General features: G+C 41.3%; 1 protein-coding gene across 1 annotated transcript in view; it reads right to left on the bottom strand.

Annotated features, from left to right (window-relative positions):
* Positions 1-16,494, bottom strand: part of JPH1 (junctophilin 1) — a gene marked incomplete at both ends in the record, with an annotated part of 76,459 nt that extends 59,965 nt beyond the window's left edge. The window contains 2 exon segments of the mRNA XM_084230241.1: positions 9,925-10,684; positions 16,116-16,494. Coding sequence (XP_084086367.1) covers positions 9,925-10,684; positions 16,116-16,494 — 1,139 coding nt within the window.
* Between the last annotated feature and the right edge of the window lie 8,256 nt (positions 16,495-24,750).

Here is a 24,750-nt window from a genome sequence, read left to right as displayed (position 1 = left end):
CTGTAGAATTGAGGCTACCAGAAGGGTAGAGGAAGGAGGGAAGCAAAGTGGGGAGAGAATACAATGGACTATGGTTTGGGACTATGGGTGCCTTGGTAGTGGGCATGGTGTGCTAATATATACACCTGAAGTATATAGCCTATACTTCTAAATCATAGGCAGTCTTGTAGAATGATGTTACCTCAAAATAAATAAAACACTCCTGTTCTAGCCCCAGGCTCTGATTAAGATCCCTCTGGGTACTACCTAAGTTCCCAGCAACGAATCAATCTTCCAACAGGTCCAGTCTGATTAAAAAAGACTGGGTCCTAATCATAATTTTACATTTACATAGTATGTAATCGATTAATGTTACAAAGAGTCATTCAAATTATATTTCACTGAGCTAGAAACCTAAGTTTATGAAATAGGCTTTCTTGTAACTGAATATCTTTTCTGTGAATTCAGGCCAGAGTGTTAGCTGATCACAGACCAGGGCGAATGCTCTCAGGGTGCTTACATCACTGCATGATCACCTTCCAGCCCACAGCTGATTTCCCCAATTCCTGAGCTGAGCCAGAGGGGTGGGCACACGTGCCCAGGGCTGGGGTGGCGGGTGGGAAAGCACACTGTATGATGCTTCTCTGATCTCTTGAACCCTAAACTGCGAGCCCCCATGGGACACCTCTTCAACATGTTTTGACTAACAGGCTCCTCACATGTATCTTAAACCTTTCCCCTATTGGACAGAAGTAAATGTATGAAATTTTGAAATACTCATTTAAAAAAAAAAGTTCCCACACCCATGTAGAAAATTAGGGACTTGACAAAGTAAAATTTTTACCTTATATAAAATTTTTTTAAAACAAAAATAAAATTAACCTCTGAGTTGTTTGAAAAAATGCTAGAAAGTGAATTAATATACTTGGCTTGAATTAAGTTTCTTTTGGCACCCACGGAAATCCTAAGAAGATATGACTTCAAAGAATTGTCCTATTTTGAAGGTAATCTTGACTCCTTATTAAATTTCCTATAAAGCAGCTTATTTTGAATTGAGCATATTATTCAAATAAATGTGAAACACCAACTAAAATAGAAGGGCAAATTATTAAAAGCTTATTTGGTTTTATTCTCAAGAGGCGGCTGTACTAAAGCTTAATGACTTACATAAATACCTTTGGCATTTGTTGGATCCTGTTCCTAAACACAATGTTCATATTTCATCTATAATAAGAAAAGCATCTCAAAGATTTGCAAGGCTCTAGCCTTGCAAGCGTCCAGTTTGGTGTCTTGAGTAAAGTGAGATTGGCAGAGTCAGCTTAATCCATAATGGAAAGTTGTGAGCTGGGCGCTTTGGCTGCCTGGCAGCTGCTAGTCAGAGGAGTCTACTAGCTATGTTCCCAGCACACACTACCCTATCTCTTGCCCCAAAACAGTTCCTCCAGGTCAAAGCTAACATTCACTTGGATCACATGGATAGAACATGAAGGCAATCATACCTCTAGCTTTCCAGACAATACTATATAGTAGGGTTGTTTTCATTAGAAATGAAAAGATACCACACAGAAATTGCTGCTTGAATTCTTCATATTTACAGAATCAGGAAAACGTTATATTTCAGAGCTAAATGGGATACAGTCAGCTGAAATTTATACTGTTTAAGCAAACTCAGATTTCAATAGTTAAAACATGGCCAACATATGTCCCAAACCCTACCTTGTGATCACCCTGAAATTTTTTTCCTCCAGTCTTCACCATCAGTTTTTACCAAGTCTCTGCAGCATTGACACTACCTCTGATTGCATTCACATTATATAGCGTATCTTCTCCCTGCTTCATCAAAGTGAAGAGCCATGCCTACCTGATTCTGGGATTTAAAAAGTATGTTTTTAATGGCCTCAAAGTCTTGATAACTATATGTGATATTTGGCCTCAGACTTATCTTCACTATATGTATATGCCTTGAGCCTACTTGTTAATCATTAAACACATGAGTGCTCAGTTTCTCAGTGGGTCTGAATTGGAAGGCTAGAGAGTTTTGGAAGAAACATCTTTAGAAACAAGAGGAGAGTTTCTGAAGAAACAGCTTTAGAAACAAGTTAACCTCAGAACATTTTACGAGGTTCTCATAACACAGTATGTCCCCATGTTATGGGTAATCTGTTAAGTGAAGAAGTGGTACATCATCATGGCTGATGGGAGAAAGTGGGGGGAAGCAGTTTCTCTGTGTTCCCCAGTTATGCCTCTGGACTGCCATTCTTAATCCCCTGCTTGGGGGCAGAACACAGCAGATGCCTGGGTTATCTTTCTGGTTTCAGCTGCTCCCTCTGCACACCCACACAGAGAATTCTCAGTGACTGCTCAGTCCATCGAGAAGTCCTGGGCCCTGGACAGGCAGAAGTATCTTTCTTTAAACAGCCAGCAGAAGAATGTGGTACATATCAGAGCAGACTCCTCACTCTGCCCCCACTGGAAGTGGGCATTCTTTGGTAAAGAGGAGAAAACATGTATTTAAAATTTTTATGTGTCATACAAAAACTATAGTATACATAAAGGATAATGATGACCTATGCTGACATACCTAAGCATTATAAAGATAAAAGCTTTACTATACTGTACTGTTTCCAAAATAGTAACCCAGGATAGCTGGAATAAACACACATGCCATTTCCTATTTATTTTCTTTTCAGTCCTAACAAATAAAATTGCCAGGCCTCTCTGATGGCACAAGGGGTTAAGTCTCAGCACTATGAAGCTATCCACAGCCAGTGCAGCATGAGTTCGATCCCTAGCCAGGGAGCTGACCCACATGGCGCAGCAGACCTCTCCTGTCTCACTGCTGCTCCCCTCAGCAGTGTATTTCAATACATCTGTGTGTTAAGCTCCCCACTCTGTCTCTGGTGAATCTGCTCACCTCCATGGACCTCTGGCCTTCACCCCTGCTCTTGTATGCATCAATAAATAAATCTTTTAAAAAAAATAATAGAATAAAATTGCCTGTTGATGGTACATTGGCCTCACAAAATGTAAGGCTGGGCATGGGCGAGCCCTGATACACACTCCTGTCTGCACTCCGTTGGTCAAGCTGGGTGCATCCAAAGCCCAGCTGTTGCTTATCCCTGATTCTGCTTCCCAAGCCCTCCCTTCCCTTCCTATTTCCATCTTTACAACAGTCTGACTTTTTAGTTTTCCATCAACTTTCACTTTCCCAACTAGGACTTGTAGGGGGAACACATTTTCTGAGACATTAATTCAACTGTGTGATTTATGGTTTACAAAGCCCTGTCATACCCTTTGCTATTCAACCACCCTTTTCTGTATTGAATAGGCAGTAAAGTATGATGGAGACCTCTGATCCTTCATTCTTATTGAGTGAAGGGGTTTCTTCCAGCAACACAGGTAAAATCCTCAGACCCAGTTACTGGGCAGAATCAGCCTTTTCTCTTCTCCCAGACCCTTCAGGAACACCACTCAAAGAGAGGACCAAGATGCCATCCTCGAGGAAGAAGGAACGTTTGGTTGAGAGCTTAGTGGATGCCAGGCAACTTGCTACACTTTCTCCCAGAAGCAGGTAACTTTCAAACTTTGAAAAACAGATTTGGGAATCTGCCAAACCTGGAAATAAAAATGTTTCTTCTGAAAAGCAAAACCAAAACCAAATACCAACCCTCTGTGAAGAAAGAGGGTATTTATCAGTCTCCATTCACAGGTAACTTTTGTACCTCTGAACCTGAGTGTTTTAACCAGGCCTCAGATATGTTTGCAGAAGGGCTGGTTGGTAACAAGTTGAAAAGGCAGCAAAGGGAGATGTGGACAAACAGGAGATCTAGCTAGTGAAAACAACCAAAGTTCTTAGCTGTACATTCATTCCTACATTTGAGCTGATTTTTGCCTAAAATTGCTTTACCTACTTAATAGACTCTTCATTAAAATGATGTACAAAACATTACAAGGAATCTACCTTCCTGCAATAGTCACTTATGCTAATAACTGAAAATTAACGAGAGCCCAAAGACATTCATAGAAAAAGTCATCTAAAATTGTTTTCAAATATATGACATGACCACTAACATTACAGAAAATATAGATACAGAGAAACTAAGATTTTCAGAAGACAAAAATCTTTAACAGAATTTAAGAATTTCAAATCCTGGCCCTTTACCATAACTTGGTAGAGATTTGAGGGTTTTTTCCCTCTAAAATTGGTAGTAATAAGTTTAATTTGATCCAAAAATATGCACTGACTCATGAATGACTTTGGGTTTTAATTATGAATAGGTGAAATGTAAATCAAGTCAAGTAATTTGGTAAGAGGCTCTTTCATTGAATGTGATTATTTGATCTTAAGAAAAATGATTCCCTGAAATGGTAGGACAAGAAAAATTCCCAAAAGGAAATAAAGACAGCTGGACATTCAGCAAATTTGATTTTCAATAAGTTCATGTATTCTGACATGTATTTTGATGATGTCAAGGATATAGGATAAGTCAGAGTTGCCACAGTTGTATAAGCTGACTTCCTGGAGTTTTTATATTTGTTAAGAAAATCACTCACATACATCACTGGACAAACTCAGCACCTTAAAGAATGGGTATAACAGTATGACTTCACCTGAAGCTTTACTCTATGGCCATGCCTTTGTTTATGTCACTTTAATGATGTCGACTTATCCAAGAGAAAGAAGACCCTTAACACAGATTTTTCATTTTCTTCAATTTCTTGACTCTTGTGAGATTACAGCATGCCGAATTATTACAGCTAAGTTTCCTTTCTTAAAACTGTTTATAAATGTCCAGCAAAATGGAACTACAAGCACTGGCAGCGCTGATACCCTAAGTAGATATTTAATTCATTTAATTCACTTTTCATCGAATAAATATTTACTAGAGCTTTTACTAAAGTGTCCTGATTTAAGCAAGCTGCTGGGTATACAGAAGGGGACAAAGCCCCCTTAGGGTGGCTTTGATGAACTATGATGACAATTTAGGCTCGTGGAGGGATTTGACTGAGAGGGTGGCAGTGATATGGGAGGGTGTGAGGTCAGGAAAACTCTTCTGTTTAGAGGGGACCTATGTCTAAACCTAAAGAGGTGCCTGCAGGGCTGGCAGGGGAGCCTCTAAGTGTTCCTGGCAGATGGAACAAAGACCTTCCTCAGAACTGAAGCAAAGAGGCTGTGGCTGAATCAATCTGGATATGGAGGCAGGAAGAGTGTGCTATGAGACTGTAATATAGACATTCTAAAGAAAAGGACAGAAATAGTTTTCAAAAATCCTACTGGGAAAATACATGTCATTTTTAAAAATTTTAGTCCAAAATTGGCAGACATGGAATCCAACCTCTTGTTCTGAAAACAGATGCAGCAAGCTCACTTGTACACCAGATCCCCTGAGCTTGAGGCCCTCCACATTCCAGCTGGTTGCTTCCATGCCCCTGTACAGCTATAGTGTGACCTTAAGCACAGGAGGCTGGGCAGGGGTGGCAGAAGGTTCCCTCCTGACATTACTCCTCTAGGGGCTGCTGCTACCACCTGAAGAGGCACTAACAATTAGAGAGAGGTTGACAAGAGCACAACCCCACCCTGCTGGCCAGTCAGCCCCAGCAGGACACTTCACAATGGTGCTAGAAGCTGCACATTCAAGCACAGGAAGTTGAGCCTCCAGGGGGCTGGCCACCATCTCAGCCAATAGTGTCAACTATTCCATTCCACTCTAACCTCCTGCTTTATTTCCTTTCTTTTAATCTGTCTGATACCACAAAGCTAGTGCCGACACCTGTGGTTCTCAATAGTGTTAGGACAGTTTGCTCCCAATCTCTTCAACACACATCTTTCATACTTTGGTATACTTATTTCTTCGAAGGCTCAGACTATACGAAGTTCTTCTTTTGTCTACAACCCTTGCTAATTATCTATCCATTTGCACAGAAGTGTGGTTCTCTTAGAGCCACTTGGTATTTGCTACCTCAACCAAATGCCTTCACCTCAAAATTCCTCCTTAATATGTATTTCTTCAGGAACAGTAATTTGAAAATCTCTTCTAAGGAATTATTAGGGTAAAAAAAAGTAATTTCCCCAGAAGAGAACTATAATTACATGAGTGGAAGAGTAGGGTGATCTTGGTTAGAATCCTAATCTCTTTGCCTCTGAAAATGAGTGGCTTAAAATATTCAGAGTTGCTCTCTTATCTTTTGAACATTTCTCAAAAAACAAGGTTAAGATACTTTCTCAATTCTCCTGACCAGGACGAAGAGGAGGGGAGTCAAATATTTTGTTAAATCTCATAAATATAGTACTTTTTGAATCTGAACAAAAGCCTAAAGAAAGGTTACTGGCATCACTTACAGCTTTAACTGCTAACTGGTTAATAAAATATTGACAGCTCCTAATTCATTATCTGCTGTGTTATTTATATCTGCTGTTAAATCACCCCATATTCCCTAATCGATAGGAATTAAACAAGGGCCCATAATAAACCTTCAAAAATAGTAAACGCACTCTTGTGTGTTTACTCAGGAGGAGCATCACGCCTCTTACTTCAAGGAAGCAAAGGAAAACTCCACATATCTACCAAGTTTTTGTAAGTCTTTGGCACAAAAATGGTTGGTTCCATGTCTCCTGATTTCCCTGTGGAGACAAATCTGGATGATGCAAATGTGTCCCCTCAGGACTAACTTGAGGCTTTGCTACTAGACAAAACAGGCTGATGGGACTTAAGAAACAAAAATTTCTATAGTATAAGAAATAACAGTGATAGAATGATGATGACCACTACCTGGGAGGAAAACTGAAATGGTCAGTAACTATTAATTGATCATCTTCCTTTGTTGTTAAATCATGAACCAGTGATTTCTTATTCTGCCATTACCTGGACAGGAGGAGGGAAATAGGGTCACTTTATGTTCTAAAACTTCTGATATTTTAAAAAACAAAACCATTAATAACAACGGCTAGAGGGGCAGACAGGAGTGAACAGATAGGCATTTCAAAGGGCCAGGGTTTATAATAATAATATCCCTAAAAGTGCTTCCCCCCATAGGCAGCCATATCCAAAGCCCTAATAGAATCTTCTCTTCAAACACTTTTTAAAAGAGGATATAGAACTTTAAATTAGTTATTATAAAGGACATGTCAGTCCTCCAGCTACCTTCTATAAAATCAAGGCACAGAATTCTGTATCTTAAGTAGTCATTAAAGCAAAATATCTGGAAAGGGGACTAAAGGATGAAAGTAAGAAAATATAAAACATTGAACATATAAAACATTTAAACTTTTTTATCTATTGTGTCATCCAAAAAATATTTTCTTTTTACTGTGGCAAGAACACTTAATATAAGTTCTATCCCCTTAACAAATTTTTAGGTGCATAATACAGTAATGTTAACTATAGCTACAAGGTTCAACAGCAGCTCTCTGGATTTTATTCTTAAAAGCTACTTCCAATTTCCCTCTCCTTCCAACCTCTGGCAATAACCATTTTACTCTGTTTCTTTTACCTTGACCATTTGGAGATACTTCATATGTGAAATTACGCATTACTGACCTGTGATTGGTTTATTTCAGTTAGCATAACAAATTGAGCATTTTTTAACCTAAGTAAAATCTCTATGAAATTAACTGGATAAAAGTATAATACAGTAAACTAAATATTTCTTGATTATAAACTGTATTACACAGTATTCCACATTACATAATATTACCCCCAAAAGACTTTCAACAGAGAGAACACGGCTAGGAGTTGGGTTAGAGTTTTGATTTGAGTATAACCAAAGATTGTATTTGCATCACAAAGAGTTCCCTATCATTACACAGATTTCTCAAATTTAATAATAAAGTGAATTATTAAAGCAAGTACAGACATTTACTATAACTTTCGGCATAGGTTTATTCTCCATCTGCCAAGACTGAACTGCCTCTAGTATATCACTGGTTATGAGATGAAAAATAAAATGGAAGAACCCAGGAGCACATTTAAAAGGAGAGGTTAGGTTAATAAAAGATAGTATCACCGGCTTGAGAAGGGTCAGAGAAGCTGGTGGGAGAGATGTGCCAGTATCCTATCTACAAGCAAACCAAAAAATAATAGAAGCATGGCTTGATGATCAGAGTAAACAATGATCTAAAATAAAGATGCTTGGCAAAAAAGGCATTTCATGAAGGTTTGTGTTAATAATGAATATTAACTTTATTTATTTATTTTTTTTTAAATAGAGGCATGTTTTATTTATTTATTTATTTGCTTGTTCGTTTGTTTTTGTTTATACATGCACTGGGTACAGTCAGAAGCGCGGGAGGGTGAGAGAATTCACCAGAGCCAGAGCGGGGAGCAGAACAGGCAGAAGGACCGAAGTACACTGCTGAGGGGAGCAGCGGGCGGCAGGGAGGTCTGCGCGCCATGTGGGACCCTCCTCCGGTGGCCGGGGAGCAGCCGGGAATCGAACCGGCACTGCAGAGGCTGCGGGCAGCTTCGCAACCCAGCGCTCAACCGCTGCGCCACCATGGAGGCCCATGAATATTAACTTTAAAATAGGATTAGTTTAGGATAAAATTGGAAGGCTTTTAATGTATCTAAAAATGTCATAAGACTTCTTCTATTTTCCAATTAGTGTTTCAGACACTCAGAAGTAAACAGTCTCATCAAGAAGGGGCATTTAAGACATACATACATCATATTCTGGAAGTATTAAGATGAGCCATATCAAATCACTGTGGGTTTTTTTTTTTTTTTTTTTTTTTTTTGGTAGATGAAAAGTTCAAATACCAGAAATTTGCTTTGGTTCAAATAAAAAAAAAAATGGGACTCATTAGTTCAATGTTAAAAATTAAACCTGAGGCCACACTAATATTTTGTGGTTTAAAAGGAAGTTCATTTCTGTGAAAGAATATTACTGAAGAAGGAAAAGGATTTTTAATATCCTACATTAAGTATATGTCTCAAGTCACACAAAACTGGCCAATCAGAACATCTTAAATTAAGCCAAAAAATAAAAATTTCCATGTATAACTATTCTTTTTACTTTCTTTTCTAACATACAAAATTTATCCCTAATAAAATGTTATTCCCAACAGATTTCTCCACACCTCTCTGGATCCCTAAACCCAGGTACTAATGGCAAAACTTCAAGCACACTGTCCTGTGCCCACATACACCTCAATTCTCAGCCTATTATGCACCCGCTTTCTCTGACTCACTACAGCCCTTTTCTACTGCTCTACTTTTCTTCCAACCTTGGCACACAGCACACTGACAGTCCCATCTGTCCATGTCAGGTCCCCCCCCACCCCTTTCCTTTAACACACCAGTGATCTAATCTTTCCTGCATAGAAAGTGGCCATTCTTGTGAATTTCACTTCCTCTCCCTTTCCCATGAGTGTTGTGATTATAAAGAACACATGGTAGATTTTGTCATATAACTTCCCACTTCTGCCATATCTAGATCTTTGTATCTTTCTCAAAAACCAATTTCACCTACAAGTCATCAATAAACAGAATTTGAATTTCATAAATTACAGTGATTTTCTAAGAAGATTTATACACACCTGCAACTTAACTATTAGAATAAAGGGACTCATCTATACTAGGAATGTTTCCATGTAGATGGATATTTTCTTTATGACACAAAGCACAGTGTACTCTGTGGCTCCATTTCAATGACATAAAAAAAAAAAGCTTTCTCAGGAAAATGCACACAGGATCTGACTGAACTCTATTAAGTATTTGGGAAGTAGTTTATAATAGGAAGGGGACCTCAATGTGCTTGCAACAGTTTTTGCTGATGGTTATTGGAACAGTGCGTCTCTGACTGGCATTCTAATGGATTAATCATTTTCCAGGTTGGGCAGTTGTAGGACGGATTTGGTGAGGTCACCAACAGACCGACAAACATTAACATTTGGTATTCCACTGTTTTGAACAACCCAGCAAAGCCATACACCCAGCGTTTACATACCTTGAATTTGCTATTTCCACTTTGGTTCTCGCCATGGCGGCAGCCCTCTGTGCACCTTCAATTGCTCTGTCCACCTTCTCCCTAGTTTTTGTATTTCGTATGGGTATAAGTTGCTTCCTTATTCCACGGACCAGGATATTATTTTTGTACTTTCCCTCTTCTTTAGAGCCGTCAGGAAACACAGTGCAGCCATATCCATGCCTCTTGTTGTTTGCCCACTCGCCTTCATACTTCATGCCATTGGAGCGCTCGCTAATGCCAAAACCATTGCGCTTGTCGTTCTTCCATTCGCCCATGTAGGTTTCCGTGGTAGTGGCATCAACGTGGTCTTCCACGGGGCAAAAATCACAATCTATGTCGCCGAAGCTGATTGTGGAGTTGGCATCACTGGAACTAATTCTGCTCATAGCCGCGTCGCTGCGGACAGAGCTGCGCTTGCTTGAGATGGAAGACTTGGATTCAGACTTGCGAAGTTTCATGCTTCCTAGAAGGGAGCCCCTTCGGAAGAGGCCACCCTTCTTCTTGCCTGGGAGCTCGGCGTCTGCGTGGAAATTGAGCACAAAGCCACCGCGGGTACCCGCTGGGCTTTCAGCTGCGGCCGCGGCGTCGTGGAGCACGCTGCCATTGCTCTGCTCGCTGCGCAGCGAGGCCAGCGAGGTGCGCAGCGGGGACCGGATCACTGTGGCCATGCCATAGGGCACGCTCTGGCGCACGCCGTAGCCATGTCGCATGCCGCCGGCCCACTGGCCCTGGTAGGTACCTTGGAGAGATCACAAGAAACCGAGCGTTAGTGGAGGGGGCAGGCACGGGGGTATGCGCAATGATCACCTGCAAGTCACCAGGCCAGGCACTGGGAGTACCTGGCGTGCAGAGCAGGCAGGCGGAATGCCATGCCTCTCCAAGTCAACCTTTAAGGGATACTTTCCCTCCACGTGTGAATTCCCGCCCTAGAATTTTGTGTCTATGGCTGTAATGTAATTGTACTGGATTTTCCAATAATCTGGTCATTTCCATTTAAAAATTTGTATGATCATTAGAAAATAATTTTTTCTCTCCTGAAAGCAACACTTCAAAAACCCGTCTTAGGAAGGTAGATGAAGAGAGTTCTCTTTGTGAACTTTATTCTCATTTTAATAATTTAGCTGAAAAACACAAATTGACTTTTAGGTCTATCAGTACAACATTCCAAGAAGCTCAGAGAGTTAAAATTATTTGTGATCTGAATGAATACTTGGGACACCGGTCTTTAAACAGATTACCTTAAAATTTGTACCATTTTCATCTTTTTGGGGGTTAGGTAAACTAAAATTCAAGTTTATTATTTAGATGGGCTAAGACTGATTTGAAAACACTATATCCTGAATATAGGAAATTAGTGCTAAAAAAAAGGGCAATTTTTTAACATTTTGTATTTCTAAGTAAAAAGGTTAATCTTTGTCCCATATGACTTAACAAAATTCTTCTTTCTCCTGGTCATTCTCTTCTTGGATTTTCCCAGCCTCTGCCACCACACTGTCAATCACATCATAGACTAGATACATCCTGAGGCCAGGAATTAACTCCTAAGAGGACACAAAATTTTCCAGACTCATGACTTGGGTATAGTGGTCTGTAGGTGTTTGATGACTTAAAGTAAACATCTACGTGGCTAAAAAGAGCACTCACCCTGGCTACTGTAGAAAACAGATAAAAGCTGAGATAAGGTCAGAGAAAAGCTTCCACTCTTAATGGTATGGAATTCAACTCAGCAGTGTCTGACAGTGTCCTTTCAAACTTTGTTGACATCAGATCATTTTTTAAAAGAATATTATGCCCTTTCAGGAATAGGATAATCTCCTATACAAAGCATTTGTTTGCAGTGAATTTTTCTATAAAATTAGTAATGACATTTAGAAAATAAACTGGCAGAGCTTTTAAAAATAACGTTAGGAGAAACTGAATGTTAAGATTAGAGGACTTAGAATTTTCTTTTCAAAATCAAGGCCATCTCCTTTAATTAGAGGTAAGTTTTAAATTATTGTATCCTCCCCAAAGAGGCAATGTGGACATTTTATGATGCAATTACTCTCTATTACTTACTCAGTTATTCACCATTTTGTAAAAATTATGACTACACTCTATCTAGACTTCTTTTAATTTCAGATTATGTAGATATACTTTGCAGTTTTCATTTTCTATTGCCACACACAGATCTCCATTGCACAGCACACAATTATTAAATACTGAACAATAATGTGAGTGGTTTTATATCACAGTATTAATAACATGGGCTGCACTTATATATTAATAATCTGATGGCTCCAGAATCATAAGTTTTGATTAATTTGAAGACTACCTTCTCTTTCTCTTTGTTCTGAAATATTACTGTTAATGTAAGCATACACTAGCAGGGACACATTGAAATACTAAAAGGGTCTGGTATCTGAATGTCATATTCTGGGTAGATGTGAAAGCGTTAATCTTTAATCTATGACCTACTGAGGTGGGTGGGAAAGAGCTTTCCCAAAAGGAGAATTCCCAAAGGATAAGCTAGTTATAAAGAACATTTCAGGTTAAGAAGCTTCCTCCTGAATATTAGCCACCTCCAAACACCATGACTACCTTAATGGAAGGCAACTGAGTTATTAGGAAATTTCAGTTTTGATTTTTCCTTTCCTCATATAAATCAAATTTAAATTCTAGGGTAAAGATTATACAGCCTAACTTATGTGTATTAAAACAAACCAGCTTAGTTTTATTTTGTTTGTTCAAATAAATGAAGAATGCTATTATCATTTCCTTTTAACTTTTTTTTTTTAAGATTTATTTCATTTATGTATGCATACAAGAACTGGGGTGTAGGCGAGAGGTGTGGGGAGGGGGTGTGTATGAGGATTCACCAGAGTCGGAGAGGGGAACAGAACAGGTGGATTGACTGAAATATACTGCTGGGGGGGAGCAGTGGGTGAGACAGGAGAGGTCTGCTGCACCATGTGGGTTAGCCCCCTGGCTGGGGATCAAACTCCTGCTGCAGTGGCTGGTGATAGCTTGATAGTGCTGAGTCTTAACCCCTTGCATCACCTTTTCTATTTAATGATAAGTTAATTTGCTAGAACAATTTCCAGGGTGCTGTTTGATATCAATAAATAGACACTTTTAAAATGCAAGCATAGTAAATGTTTCATTCATAGTAAATGAAAGAATATGAACTAGTTTCCTTACACTACTATCTCTAAAAGTTAAGACAAGTCTTTCAACTTTCCAAAGAAATATTGCTTGCACATTTAAGCAGCTTAAAGCAACAGCAGTAATTAGAAAGTTAGGTCTCTGCTTAACTCTCAACTAGAGAGTGGGGGCCACATTCCTCCAATTTAAATCCCTGTTAAATCCCTGTGTATGGAGGAATTCCTAGAAACCAATTTACAATCAAACTGCTAGCTCACTTCAAATTTAAAACAGATTTACTTTATTTAATAAATAAACCTAGAAAACAGGCCTTTCTTGAAGCAAGTAGGTCCCACTGTTGCTCAAATAAAGTTCTAATTTGCACCTCTTGATTCTTTAAATATAGATACATATTTCACAAGCGTCAATTATTTTTATGGGTTTTCACCTGGAAGCTGATTTTCAAGCTATAGTCATTTTAATGGCAGTCTTGTAGTATGGTTCAGAATGAACTCCAGTCAAATTCAAACCGTACTCTGCCAAACTTAGTTGCATGCTATGAATGGGTGTATGCAAATATGCAAATAGCTAACAAAACAATGTGACTTCCAAGATATTTTCAATAGTTTTATGACAGGTGAAGAAAACGAAGTGCAGCAGATGGCAATTTGCACAAAGCATTCTGGGTACCCAGACTTGGGTTTCACTAGTATGGCACTAATTTATTCTTAATATTCCATGGGTTTCTATGTCAGCAACACTTCACACACAAATCACTAATAAAATAAATGAAGTGATGTTTCTCATGTGGAGTTACTACTTCCTTCCTCCTCCAGTTTAATGTCACTGCAAAATACATGGAATTAGTCTCCTTAAATCTGACAGAGGGTGTACAGGGTTGGGCATGTGGTGGTGTGGAGGGGGGAAAAAAAAAACAAGCTAAACAACTCCTAAAGAATAGGAAAGGTGTATTTTTTACTTTGTCCAAACCCCCTGTATGAGATAAATTATGACAATACACTTCCACTTAGACCCCCCAGGTTTATGATTAAGGCTGTTCTAACTAAATGGAAAGACGTGAAAGAAAGTAGAAAATTGACTAGCTCAGAGTAGTTTAACTCAAGTTATTTTTAAGAGGTTCCCCTCCCTACCCCATTGGTAGCATACTCAATTTTTTTTTTTTTTCTTTTTGGGAAGAAAAAGAAAACCACAGTCCTATGGTGAAGCCAAATTTTAAGGTCTTTTTAAGTTAGTTTTAAAAAGGCAGATTATTCTTTAAAGTCATCCTGGATACCTACTGAGTCTCTACAACACATAGACAACTTTTACTGTACTATATATATTTTTTGATTACTAGGTATAATGTGTACTTTAAACCAAAGGTTTGTTTAATGACTAGGAACTTTCAAGGAAGATGTATTTTTAACTTCCCAAGGTTATAAAATAAGGCACACATCTAAAAAATAAATTTTGCATTCCACTTTTGAGCATGGAACTTGGATTGTAGAGCTGGGGCCTCTAATAAAATTCAGTCACAAGCTAATGTGTTTATAGGGCTGTCAACCAAGGCACTCTAAGACTATTCAGAACATTTAGGGTCCTAATTAACTACCGTGCAACTCAGGATTCATGCAGCCCATATGAAAGTAGTAGGGAAAGTTTTCCCCCTCTCTTTTAATCCATGAGAACCATATCCTTTGTTTATACTGTAGGATGAAAGGATGTCCTTTTAGCAAATCCTACCATTCTGCTGTTTTGCATTTGAAACACGGTTCAAGTGTTCTGAGTAAGTGAAGTGTACAAATTGTATAAGCTTTTATATAAGCAAAGGCATAACTGGGGTTGCAGTGGGCTGGAGAAACTTTTAATTGGATCCTTTTAATATCCTCCAACTCTAATTCCAAAGGGTGACATAGCCTTCTAAACATTTTTCAATTAAATATGACTGCTTATTATCAGAAAATGTATTTTGCCAAAGCATAAGCCATTCATCTTTCTCAGCTTGTTCACAAGGAAATTCATCAGGTTTTGACACCTGTTTCCATAACGTATACTTCTTTCTAAATTAAAACAAATAAAGGAACTCTGCACACACAATGTCTCTTTCAAATACTGTTAAATATTAAAAAGAAGGGAATTCTGCTCAAAGCTAGCAAACTCTTTATCTCATACATCTCACTACAAGACAGTAATCAGTTCTGTCATTCTCTGGAATAAACGTAGCTGCTAACTTAACTACAGAGCATACCTTCTTTCAATTCAATTGTATTTTTAAGTACAATTCATTTCTAAAATGTTTTCCTAATGATTTATCCAGAGATCTCCATGTCGGGAAAGAGTACCCTTTTTTTTTTTTTTGATAGAAAAACAATGCTTTAAGGAACCGAATGCCAACTACGAAGGAAAATTCCGTAACCTCTGGCCCCCACCTGCATGAGGTGGTCTCTCCTCTTCTATAACCACGAAGTTTTCAAACGCACCCCCCATAAACGGCAATTCCCCAGCATCCTAGTTATGGGGTTCTGGCTTCTATCTTTAGGCGCTTAGAGGACCAGAAGCGAAATACGATTCCACGTGAAACCAATGCCGGGAGCGGTCAAGCACCCACTGCCAGGCTCACCCGCGCAGGGCGTCCGCTCCAGCTACCGGAGTGGCAATTTCAAACCCGGCCGGGAGGAGGGCTCAGGAACGTAATGTGACGGGCTCAAGTGACAACGTCCTCTCTCCAGCCCAACCCTCCCGGGCGGCGCTCCCTCCTGCCGGCGGAGAGGCGCTGGCGCCGGCCAGGTGCATTCACGCCTTGCTCCCGCGGGTGTGGACACACCGCCGGCTCCACGAACCGGGTCAGCTCGAACCCTCGCACACTAGTCGCGCGTCCTAACGCACCCTTTGGGGGCGGGCGGGCGCGGCAGGTGGGCGGGAGTCTTCCCAGGTGTTTTGGCGGGTTTCCGGACACGTGCGCCGCGCGTCCTCCCCGGTCGCCCGCAGCCTGTGCCAAGCCCACCGCGCTCTCTCCGAGCAGCCGAGCCGCCTGCGACGCCGCTCACCTCCGTCCCCGTAGGTCTCCACGCCGTACCCGTCCTGCAGCCCGTTACTCCAGGTACCCTCGTAGCGTGCGGGGGTGCACAGGCTCTGCCGGACCCCGTAGCGCCCCTTGAAACCATGTGACCACTCCCCCCGGTACATCCACTTGCCCTTGGTTTCCACCCCCAGCCCGTGCCGCTTGCCCTGCGCCCAGTAGCCCTGGTAGGTGTTGCCGCTGGGCCAGGTGTAGCCTCCGACCACCTCGAAGCCGTGCGACCAGGAGCCCGAGTACTCGCCCTGGCCCTTGGGCCCCGTGCAGATGCCATGCCCGTGCGCCTTGCCCTCCTCCCAGCCGCCGCAGTAGGTGCCGCCATCGTCGAAGTCGAACCTTCCGCCCGTCATTCGGGGGGCAGCCCCGGCGCGCTCCCCGCGGGGGCACGGGCGCGGGCAGGGCCGGGCACGGCAGGGTGTAGCTCTGGGGCGGGGGCCCAGCCGGCGAGCTCGCGACAGCGCCCCGGGCTGCTCGCGCCGCCGCTCGGCTCCAGTCCGACGCCGCCTCCGTCCTCCCCTCTTCTTTCGCCGAGGCCGCCGCCACCTTCCTCCTCCTCCTCCTCGTCCTCCCCCCCCTCCTCCGCCTCCTCTTCAGCCGCCGCCCCGGCCAGCGCCGCGCGCGAGAGGACAGCCCCGGCTCCGGAGCGGACCTTCAGCTGCTCCCGCCAGCCCACGTGAGCCGGGCGCCGCCCCGCGCCCGCCCCTCGTCCCCTCCCCGGGCGGGCGCCGAGGCCCGGCCCCGCGGCGCTCCCGCCCCCCGCCCCGGGCCCTGCCCCCCACCCTCCACCCCGCGCCCCGGAGCCACAGCCTCCCAGGCTGGCGGGACCGTGCGGGGCGCGGGGGGCCGCGCCGTGGGACGCCCGCGGGAGGGCGAGTGCCCGGGGACGCGCCACGGCCCCTGCCCGCAGCGGAGCGCGCGGCTGCTCGGCTGGGGGCTGCGGGTGGGCGCCGAGCCTCGGGGGCTTGTGTTTGGGGTTTATCGATGTGGTTGAGCTCCTGGGAGGCCACGTGTGTGTCGAGGGGAAACTCTTGTGTGTCTGTTCATGTGCGGGGGTTTGTAGTTGCATTTTTTTTCTGCATTCCAACTTGTGTACTGTTGCATTTGTCATGCTCAGCTGTCATCATGAATTAATACCCCCAGATATGTGTGCATATGATACAAATCAGCCGCAGCCTGGCTGTGATTGTGCAGAATGTTCTTTTACACCTACCCATTTCTAAACACATGTGTTTGCGTTTATTTAATGAAGATGCAGGGGGGGGGAGGAACGCCGTTTGAAAGAGCATAAAATAAAGTGGTTATTTTATTTGTAATGATGAAGAGGGTGTTTTTAATGTCTTTGCGGGAGCCTGGGAGCTTTCCTTTTTTTTTTTTCCCAGAGCCTACTCTCCCTAATGCTTCATTTGTTCTACAACCTTAGAAATTCTTGAGCTATGTAGACAACAGGCAGACTGCTGAGTTTGTGTGTATTGTATGAGTGTCTGGAATGCACACCTGGTACCTCTTCACTGGTATCCACAGTTTGAGAAAGTAAATAGACGCTTTCAAGGAGGACTATGGTAAGTAAAACTCTGTTCTAAACTTACAAAGAGTCTGTGACCTACAAAACTGGGGACAGGTGTCAGCTGATCTACTTTCCAGCTGCAACACTGCTTTGTTGAATTCATTTTAGACAATTCTTTTAAAAGTCTGTTTCACCATCTTCCACATGGGAATGGCAAGGTTTGCCTCTTCCTTTCTGTGTGAAGTAATAACTGAGTATATTGTGGTTACAGTGCAAAGCCAAGAATTAGAGAATTGGTAATAGGCAAGTTCAGTTGGCTGGTATTGCCTTTGGTGAAAGCTGGTGTGGGTCTCAACCTCACCTTCAAAATACCCACGGGAGGTACTTTTTTGGGGTTGAGTTTGGCCTTTCAAGGACAGTTTGCAGAATATTTGTGGTATTCCCTATGCTGAGAGGCTTTGGGGCTGTTGAGGGAGCACCAGAGGTTGCCAAAGTATCTCTCATTAGGTATTTGATAATCAGATAAAAATATAAGGACTAGTGTCAGAGGCGGCAACAGGGAAAAGGAGATGATAACTACATAGAAAAAGAACTGACATTGACCTTGATTGCCTCTATCTCATGTCAGGAGCTGGCTTTTTCTGCTTATCTGACTGAAATACCGAAAGAAAAATCTCAGTTTACACAGAACCAAATTACCAAAGAGAATTAGAAGCCCTCATCCATGGTGCTACCTGCCGAGTTGCCAGGAATAGTGCTTACCCTAGTGGCCTGAGATAATTATGCATCTTGCTCAGTGTCTTGTGCTGGACTGGGGACTGATTTAGGCCACTGGGCAAATAAGCCCAGGACTTTGGAGCTGGCCATAATTCCTTTTCTCTGTTATGGGATGCACCCGATTTGGGAGCGAACAAAGACACATTTCTACCCGTTTTGGTGCCTCTGTTTGATATGAGAAGCAGTGTGGGTGTTTAAACTAATACTTTCCTCCTTTTCGATATTCTTTATGGAGTAGACTTTGTCCTTTGACTATTTTCTTTTCTTTTATGGATCCACATAGGAATATTTAAGAACACTTAGATGTTTTTGTTTGCAGGCACACATGTAAAAATAACTACTTTTGCTTTTCATAATCAGCTCTCATGCAAATAATGGATTTTCTGGAATTACAGTTCAGAGCAAGCTGCTGGCTTCTATAATGAACATCTAGTCTATCGCTCGTGAATGAGCAAAGGATGGTGGTGCACACATATCTGGGTAGAATGTGAAGATTTGGGAGGAAAAAATTACAGCCATTTATCTCTTAATCTTTGCCACTGCTGTCTCTAATAGATTTCTTCCACAGAATGGATGTTCATTAAGAGAATTTACTACCAGATATCTGCCATTAAATGTCAGCAAATCTTAATCCTAACCCAATGCTGCTATTGACTCTTTTCATGGAAGACAATTATCAGTAGTATTGAATTTTGGGTGCCTCACTGAATAACTTTTGCAAAGTCGCCACACAAGCCATGCTTCCATTTAGCTGCTTTCCTCACAATGGGATGTTTGCCCAATCATATTCATGTGTTAAAAAATGTAAGTACTCAGGTTCAAAGTTAATGGTTGGGGGAGACTAGTAAAGATAACCAGGAAGAGGAAGAGGTGCTGATCTTGATAGCATAGCAGACAGGCAGTGGAAAATGTTGCAGTTCACCAGTCAGGGTTTGTAATGTCCTTATTTTCCCTCTTACTCTGAACCTTTGCCCTGATTAAGGGCGGGGCGGGGGGTTTAGAATTTAGCTTTAAGAAGGGATTAGTAAGAAGAGAATGTGAATGTTGGTTTGACAGGTGGGGTGGGGGAGGCCACTAAAGCCCAGGGGCCAACAGTCACTAACAGTTTGTTTTCCTCCATGTTCAAAACCCAGCTATTAATGATTTCCATCATAAAATTTTGTGAAAAAAAAGTAAGTCATTTTGATCCTGCCTGGAAACCACCACATATTGGTGAGGATGTTTTGCTTAGAATTTATGTATTTTTTTTTAACAAAGGCATGTTTAAAGATTTATCAGTGATTTCATTGTGTTTACAAATAAGAAGTACTGGGAATTCTTTTGTTAATAAAAATTTACCAATAATAAAACAAATTTGTAGGTATTAATTGTCTAAAGGACATGATTCAAAGTGTGTAAGAAAGCACATACAATTAAAATTACTTGGTATAATATGTAAGTCAGAATGAATAAGCATATTAATAATAAAACATCCATAAAAAATTGTAGACAGTATGTAGACAATATTTCAGAAGAGGAATAGTTTTCCAAAATTAATGGGTCTTCAAAATTTTGAGGCTGATTGTTATGTGCCAGATTCTGCACTATTTCCTTTACATTAATTAACATGAATTAATTCACTTAAATCTTATTATAATTTCTGTGATTAAAACTAGTATTTTAAGCATGTTACAGAAGAAAATAAGGTTCAGGACATTTATGTGCCCAGTATCATTCCAGCTAGAAATAGTTGACCTGGGATTTAAACCAGGTCTGTCTGACCCTAGAAGTGGTTTCTTTTGTTACTTTTTCTGGAGTAGAGGTAAGTGCTTTCAAATAAAGGGAGGGACTCAATCTGGATAGAGAACATGGAGAGGTGGTAAAAGTAAGAAATGAAAAATATATATATATTTTTAAGAACAGCTGCCCACATGAATGGTAATGTCTATCTAGAATTAAAGAAATGGAGAAAAAAGAGTAAGTTAGAAAGGTTCATTTAGAAGAAGATGATCCAGAAGTATACCCTAGAGGAGATGTTCAGTAAGCAGTTGGGGATAGAGGTCGTGAACTAAAAATAAATTGGTGAATAAATAATCCTAAATTTTTTCCTGTCTCATGGCCATTATTCAGTGGGGCCTTTTTTTTTTGAGACTTATATTGTTCAGCTAAGCCATCAACAGCCCTGCCATCTTCTCTACTCACTCCCTGGTGTTCATCCAAGACTAGTGGTTTACCTACCATTAGTAGGCCACACACACATCATCCCAGGCAGCTCATCCTGGCTTTACAGTCCAGTGCCTTTCTGAGTGTAATGGCCTTTATCTTAAGATCCCTCAGAACATTTCAAATCTTGCTTTGATCCAGACATAGGCCAACTCTGAAGACTGGAGTGTACAATCCCACTCTTTGACAACCTTCTTTAGTCTTTCCCACTCACTAAACAAACCGGCAACTCTTACATAGTCTCTACTCCTTGGGCACTGTCCTCGTGTCCCTTCCCTACCCTGCCCAAAGGTCCTAGAGAGTCATTCCCACCACACTGTTGTTTCCATAGTGACCCCTGATGCTTCCGCTTGCCCCATCCCCAACCCTAAGCCACTATTTCTCATCCCCTGTTCCTAGGAAGCCCCTTTAGAGAGAATCATTTTCCAGTTGCCTTTGCAAATCATGATGCCAAACCTCAGGCTAGTCCCTCCACACAGCACCGGCACCACAGGTTTCTTCCCAGGCAACTTCCAGATGCTTAACTCTGTCCTCAAGTCTATTTCCTTACTACTGAGCAGAGGCCTTATCTTCTCCCTCACAGAAGAAAAAGAGCTTACACTTGGGAACACATTCCCTCTCATCAGAACTTAGTATTTGTTCTCATTCTTTTCCCCCCTTTTCTCACTAAAACACAGAGGTAAAGGTGTCCTTTTTCCTCTCTCGGTCCTGAGTTAATTCTCTCTCCTTTGAATATGCTTTTGATTTATTTCTTATACTCCACAAATTATCTCATGTCCTCTATGTAAAAACAGTCCTAAATTCTTGGTCCTGCTGTCATTTCAAGTCTTCTTTTCAAAACCACAAATCTTTTTGAAATCATATATTATAACCATGTCTTCATCTCTCCACCTCTCATTCTCATGCCACTTGATTTGGATTCTGTTCTCACTAGGCTAGTGAAGCTTGTCTAGTCATTAGGGACCTCTTAGTTGACAGATATAATGGCATCTTTTCCGTTCCTATCCTGCCAGTGGCAGCTGCAAATTTGATACTTGTGTGCACTTATCTCCCTCAGCTTCTGTATCTCTCCCACCACTTCAGCTGTCTCATTCCCTGGGTATTTTCCTTCTTATCCCTTTCCAGTTTCCTTAATTTTAGGCTATCTTTTGTGTTCTAAACATTGGCTTCACGGTACTAGAATTTTGTGTAATTGCTAGAAACATGTTGGCTTATCTTGTACAAGGCAATCCTGCCATAGGGGCTAACACTCTAATTTAGAAATAGTCTAATTCCAATGTAAAAACACCAGCTGAGCCTTATTTAAGTCTCAAGGGCAGTACTTTGGTTTCTTCCCATGACTTGTCCCTTGTGACTGTCTGCGCTTCCTACTGGGCAGTTGTCCACCTAGACTTAGTACACGTATCCAATGCTGAAGCTCACAGAGAGGTGCTGGAAAGTCTTAACAGTGGAAAAGGTAATGGCAGATTAAAGGGAGACTCGAACAAGATAGAACGCTTGAAGACTGTGGACTGCAGGTCTGTACTGAAGACGTGGTACCTGAAGCAAGCCATATGAAATGTATGTACAAATGGATACAGAAATGCATGTGAAAATATGATTACTGTGTTAGGTTTGGAGACACAGAGAAGGCTCAGACCTCTTAAGTGCATGAAACATCTCTAAATAGGCAGGGATTAAAAATAATAATAAAAGTAAAATAAAAGTACAAGGGAGATAAAACTACAATGAGCAAGTAAGTGTCATAAGAGTTTGGAAGACACAATAACAATGTTGGTGAGGATGTGGAGAAAAAGGAACTCTCCTGCACTGCTGGTGGGAGTGCAAACTGGTCCAACCACTATGGAAAGCTGTCTGGAGGTTCCTCAGTCTACTAACAATGGAGCTTCCATATGATCCAGCAATTCCACTCCTAGGTATTTACCCAAATGACACAGAAACATTAATTCCAAAGGGCATCTGCACCTCTATATTTAGAGCAGCACTATTTACAATAGCTAAGCTTTGGAAACAACCCAAATGCCCAAAAATAGATGAAAGGATCAAGAAGATGTGGTACATATACACAATGGAATATTACTCAGCAATCAAAAAAGATACATATGCAATTTGCAGCCACATGGATGGAGCTGGAAGGGATCATGCTCAGGGAAATAAACCATAAAGAAAAAGAAAAATACTGGATGGTCTCACTCATAGCAGCAATCTAGACAACCTAAATAAGGGAAAAAGAAATAACTATAAGAATAACTTAAAAGAAAAAGAATAACTATAAGATAGAAAAAAATCAAAATCAACAAACAACTATAAACCAGAGACACAGTATGGGGGGGCGGGGAAAGGAGGGATTGGGTTCAAAATAAGGGGGGTGCAATTGTATGGGGAATATAAAAAATAAATAAATTATTAAAAAAGGAATTTGGAAGACAGGCTGATTTTTGTGAGCTGCTGTGATTGAAACTAGTTTTGGAAGTTATGGGCATATTGTTTCTCTGCGGATAAAGAAGAAGGGGCATTCTTCTAGACATCTGTAAAGGAATGATCTTGTATGAAGAGACACTCTACAGACAGAAGAATGAGGAGAGCCCACAACTGTGATTGTGAGATAAGGAAGCCTCTTGGAAAAGAGGTACCTGCCACTGAGGAGACATGATGATGACAACTTTATCTGTCTCATGCTACACTGAAATCAGAATAATGAAGATGTAGCTAAAGGCATCCCAGAATTTGAAATAGCACAAATTGAGGTTGCAAGGAACTATAAGAGCTTATTTAGGCATGTTGGTATTAAGATGCTAGAATTTGTGAAAAACGATCAAATGGCCTTTTGGCCTTTTTATAAAGGAGGCTCATGGTCTTGCTGAAAGCCCAACTAAGGAATGAGTAGCTGCTCAATGGCAGATAACTGAAAGAGAGTGAGAGCGAGAGAGAAAGAAAGTCAATTACTAAGCAGTGAAGGAAATATAATTTATCACTGGGATTTCCAAGAGCTCTGGCATGGGATTCGAAACAATAGCCAACAGCCAACAATAGAAAGGACTTCCTGTTTGCTGAATGACATGGGAATGCTTTATCCTTACCAAGTGTTGTTCCAGTCCACATATCACCTCAGCCACACACACCTCAAAGCCCTTGTTGGATTCTTCAGATACTGATTGCATTCCAGATAAAGCTTAAATTCCTCTCCCTTAACATGCTGTAGGATTTTTGTCACTCTTGCATTTCACTTATTACTTTCAGATGGCAAGCAACTTTTTAATGCTTACTGACAAATAGGAGTACTCCGTGGGGTGGCCACAGAGGTACAGTGCTCAGATCTCCCTAAAAGAGAACTCACAGTGAGATCTCCAGCTGCAATGATTTCAGATCTGCTACCGTGTTCATATCAAGGACACATTCTGCCAAGGACTTCCCCTCCAAAGCACAAGGAAAATTGCTACATCTTGTGGTACCTAATACAAAAAAGAAAGCAGACCACCTGATAGATTTCTTGAATTCTAGAAGCAACACATAGCACACATAGAAACTGCTCTAGGCTAGTGACAAGGAAGCCAGATTGCCTGCTTTGAGGACTCAGAGCAGAGTTTTGCAGAAGGCCCAGGCTATGGTGCAAGCAGCCCTGCCTTTTTGGCTAGATGATCAGGCAGAATTTTGGTGTTGGTATTTGGTATCCATGGTGAGAAAAAGATACAATAGATCTTCGGAAGAATATATATTCTCAATGGAAGAACAATACACATACAATACACATATTCTCAATGGAAGACTGTATGGTAGACCCATGTGCAGGTCTACAGGGATCTGAGGCAAGGTCGTATTATCTGCAAAAGAGAATTATATATCTGTTGAGAACAGATCCTGGTAAGTTACTTGTCCTTAACAGAAAAAGAATGCTTTCCCTTGAGGCATCTAGTGATCATCCAGAGTTTCCCATTATAACCTGGGTCCTGTTGAACCTGCCAAGAAAGTTGGACAGACCCAGAAGCAGCTTGTTATAAGATGCATCAAGTGTTATAGCCAGGATCAAGTGCAGCAAAACCCGAGAGCACAAGTCAGCTGCAAGAACAGGTTATCCAGACCTAGTGTTGTCCCTAATGTACTATTACCCCTTCCCCACCTTTCT

This window comes from Talpa europaea, assembly GCF_964194135.1.
Source record: "Talpa europaea genome assembly, chromosome: 3".
Lineage (NCBI taxonomy): Eukaryota > Metazoa > Chordata > Mammalia > Eulipotyphla > Talpidae > Talpa > Talpa europaea.
This window is presented reverse-complemented; position numbering and strand designations above follow the sequence as displayed.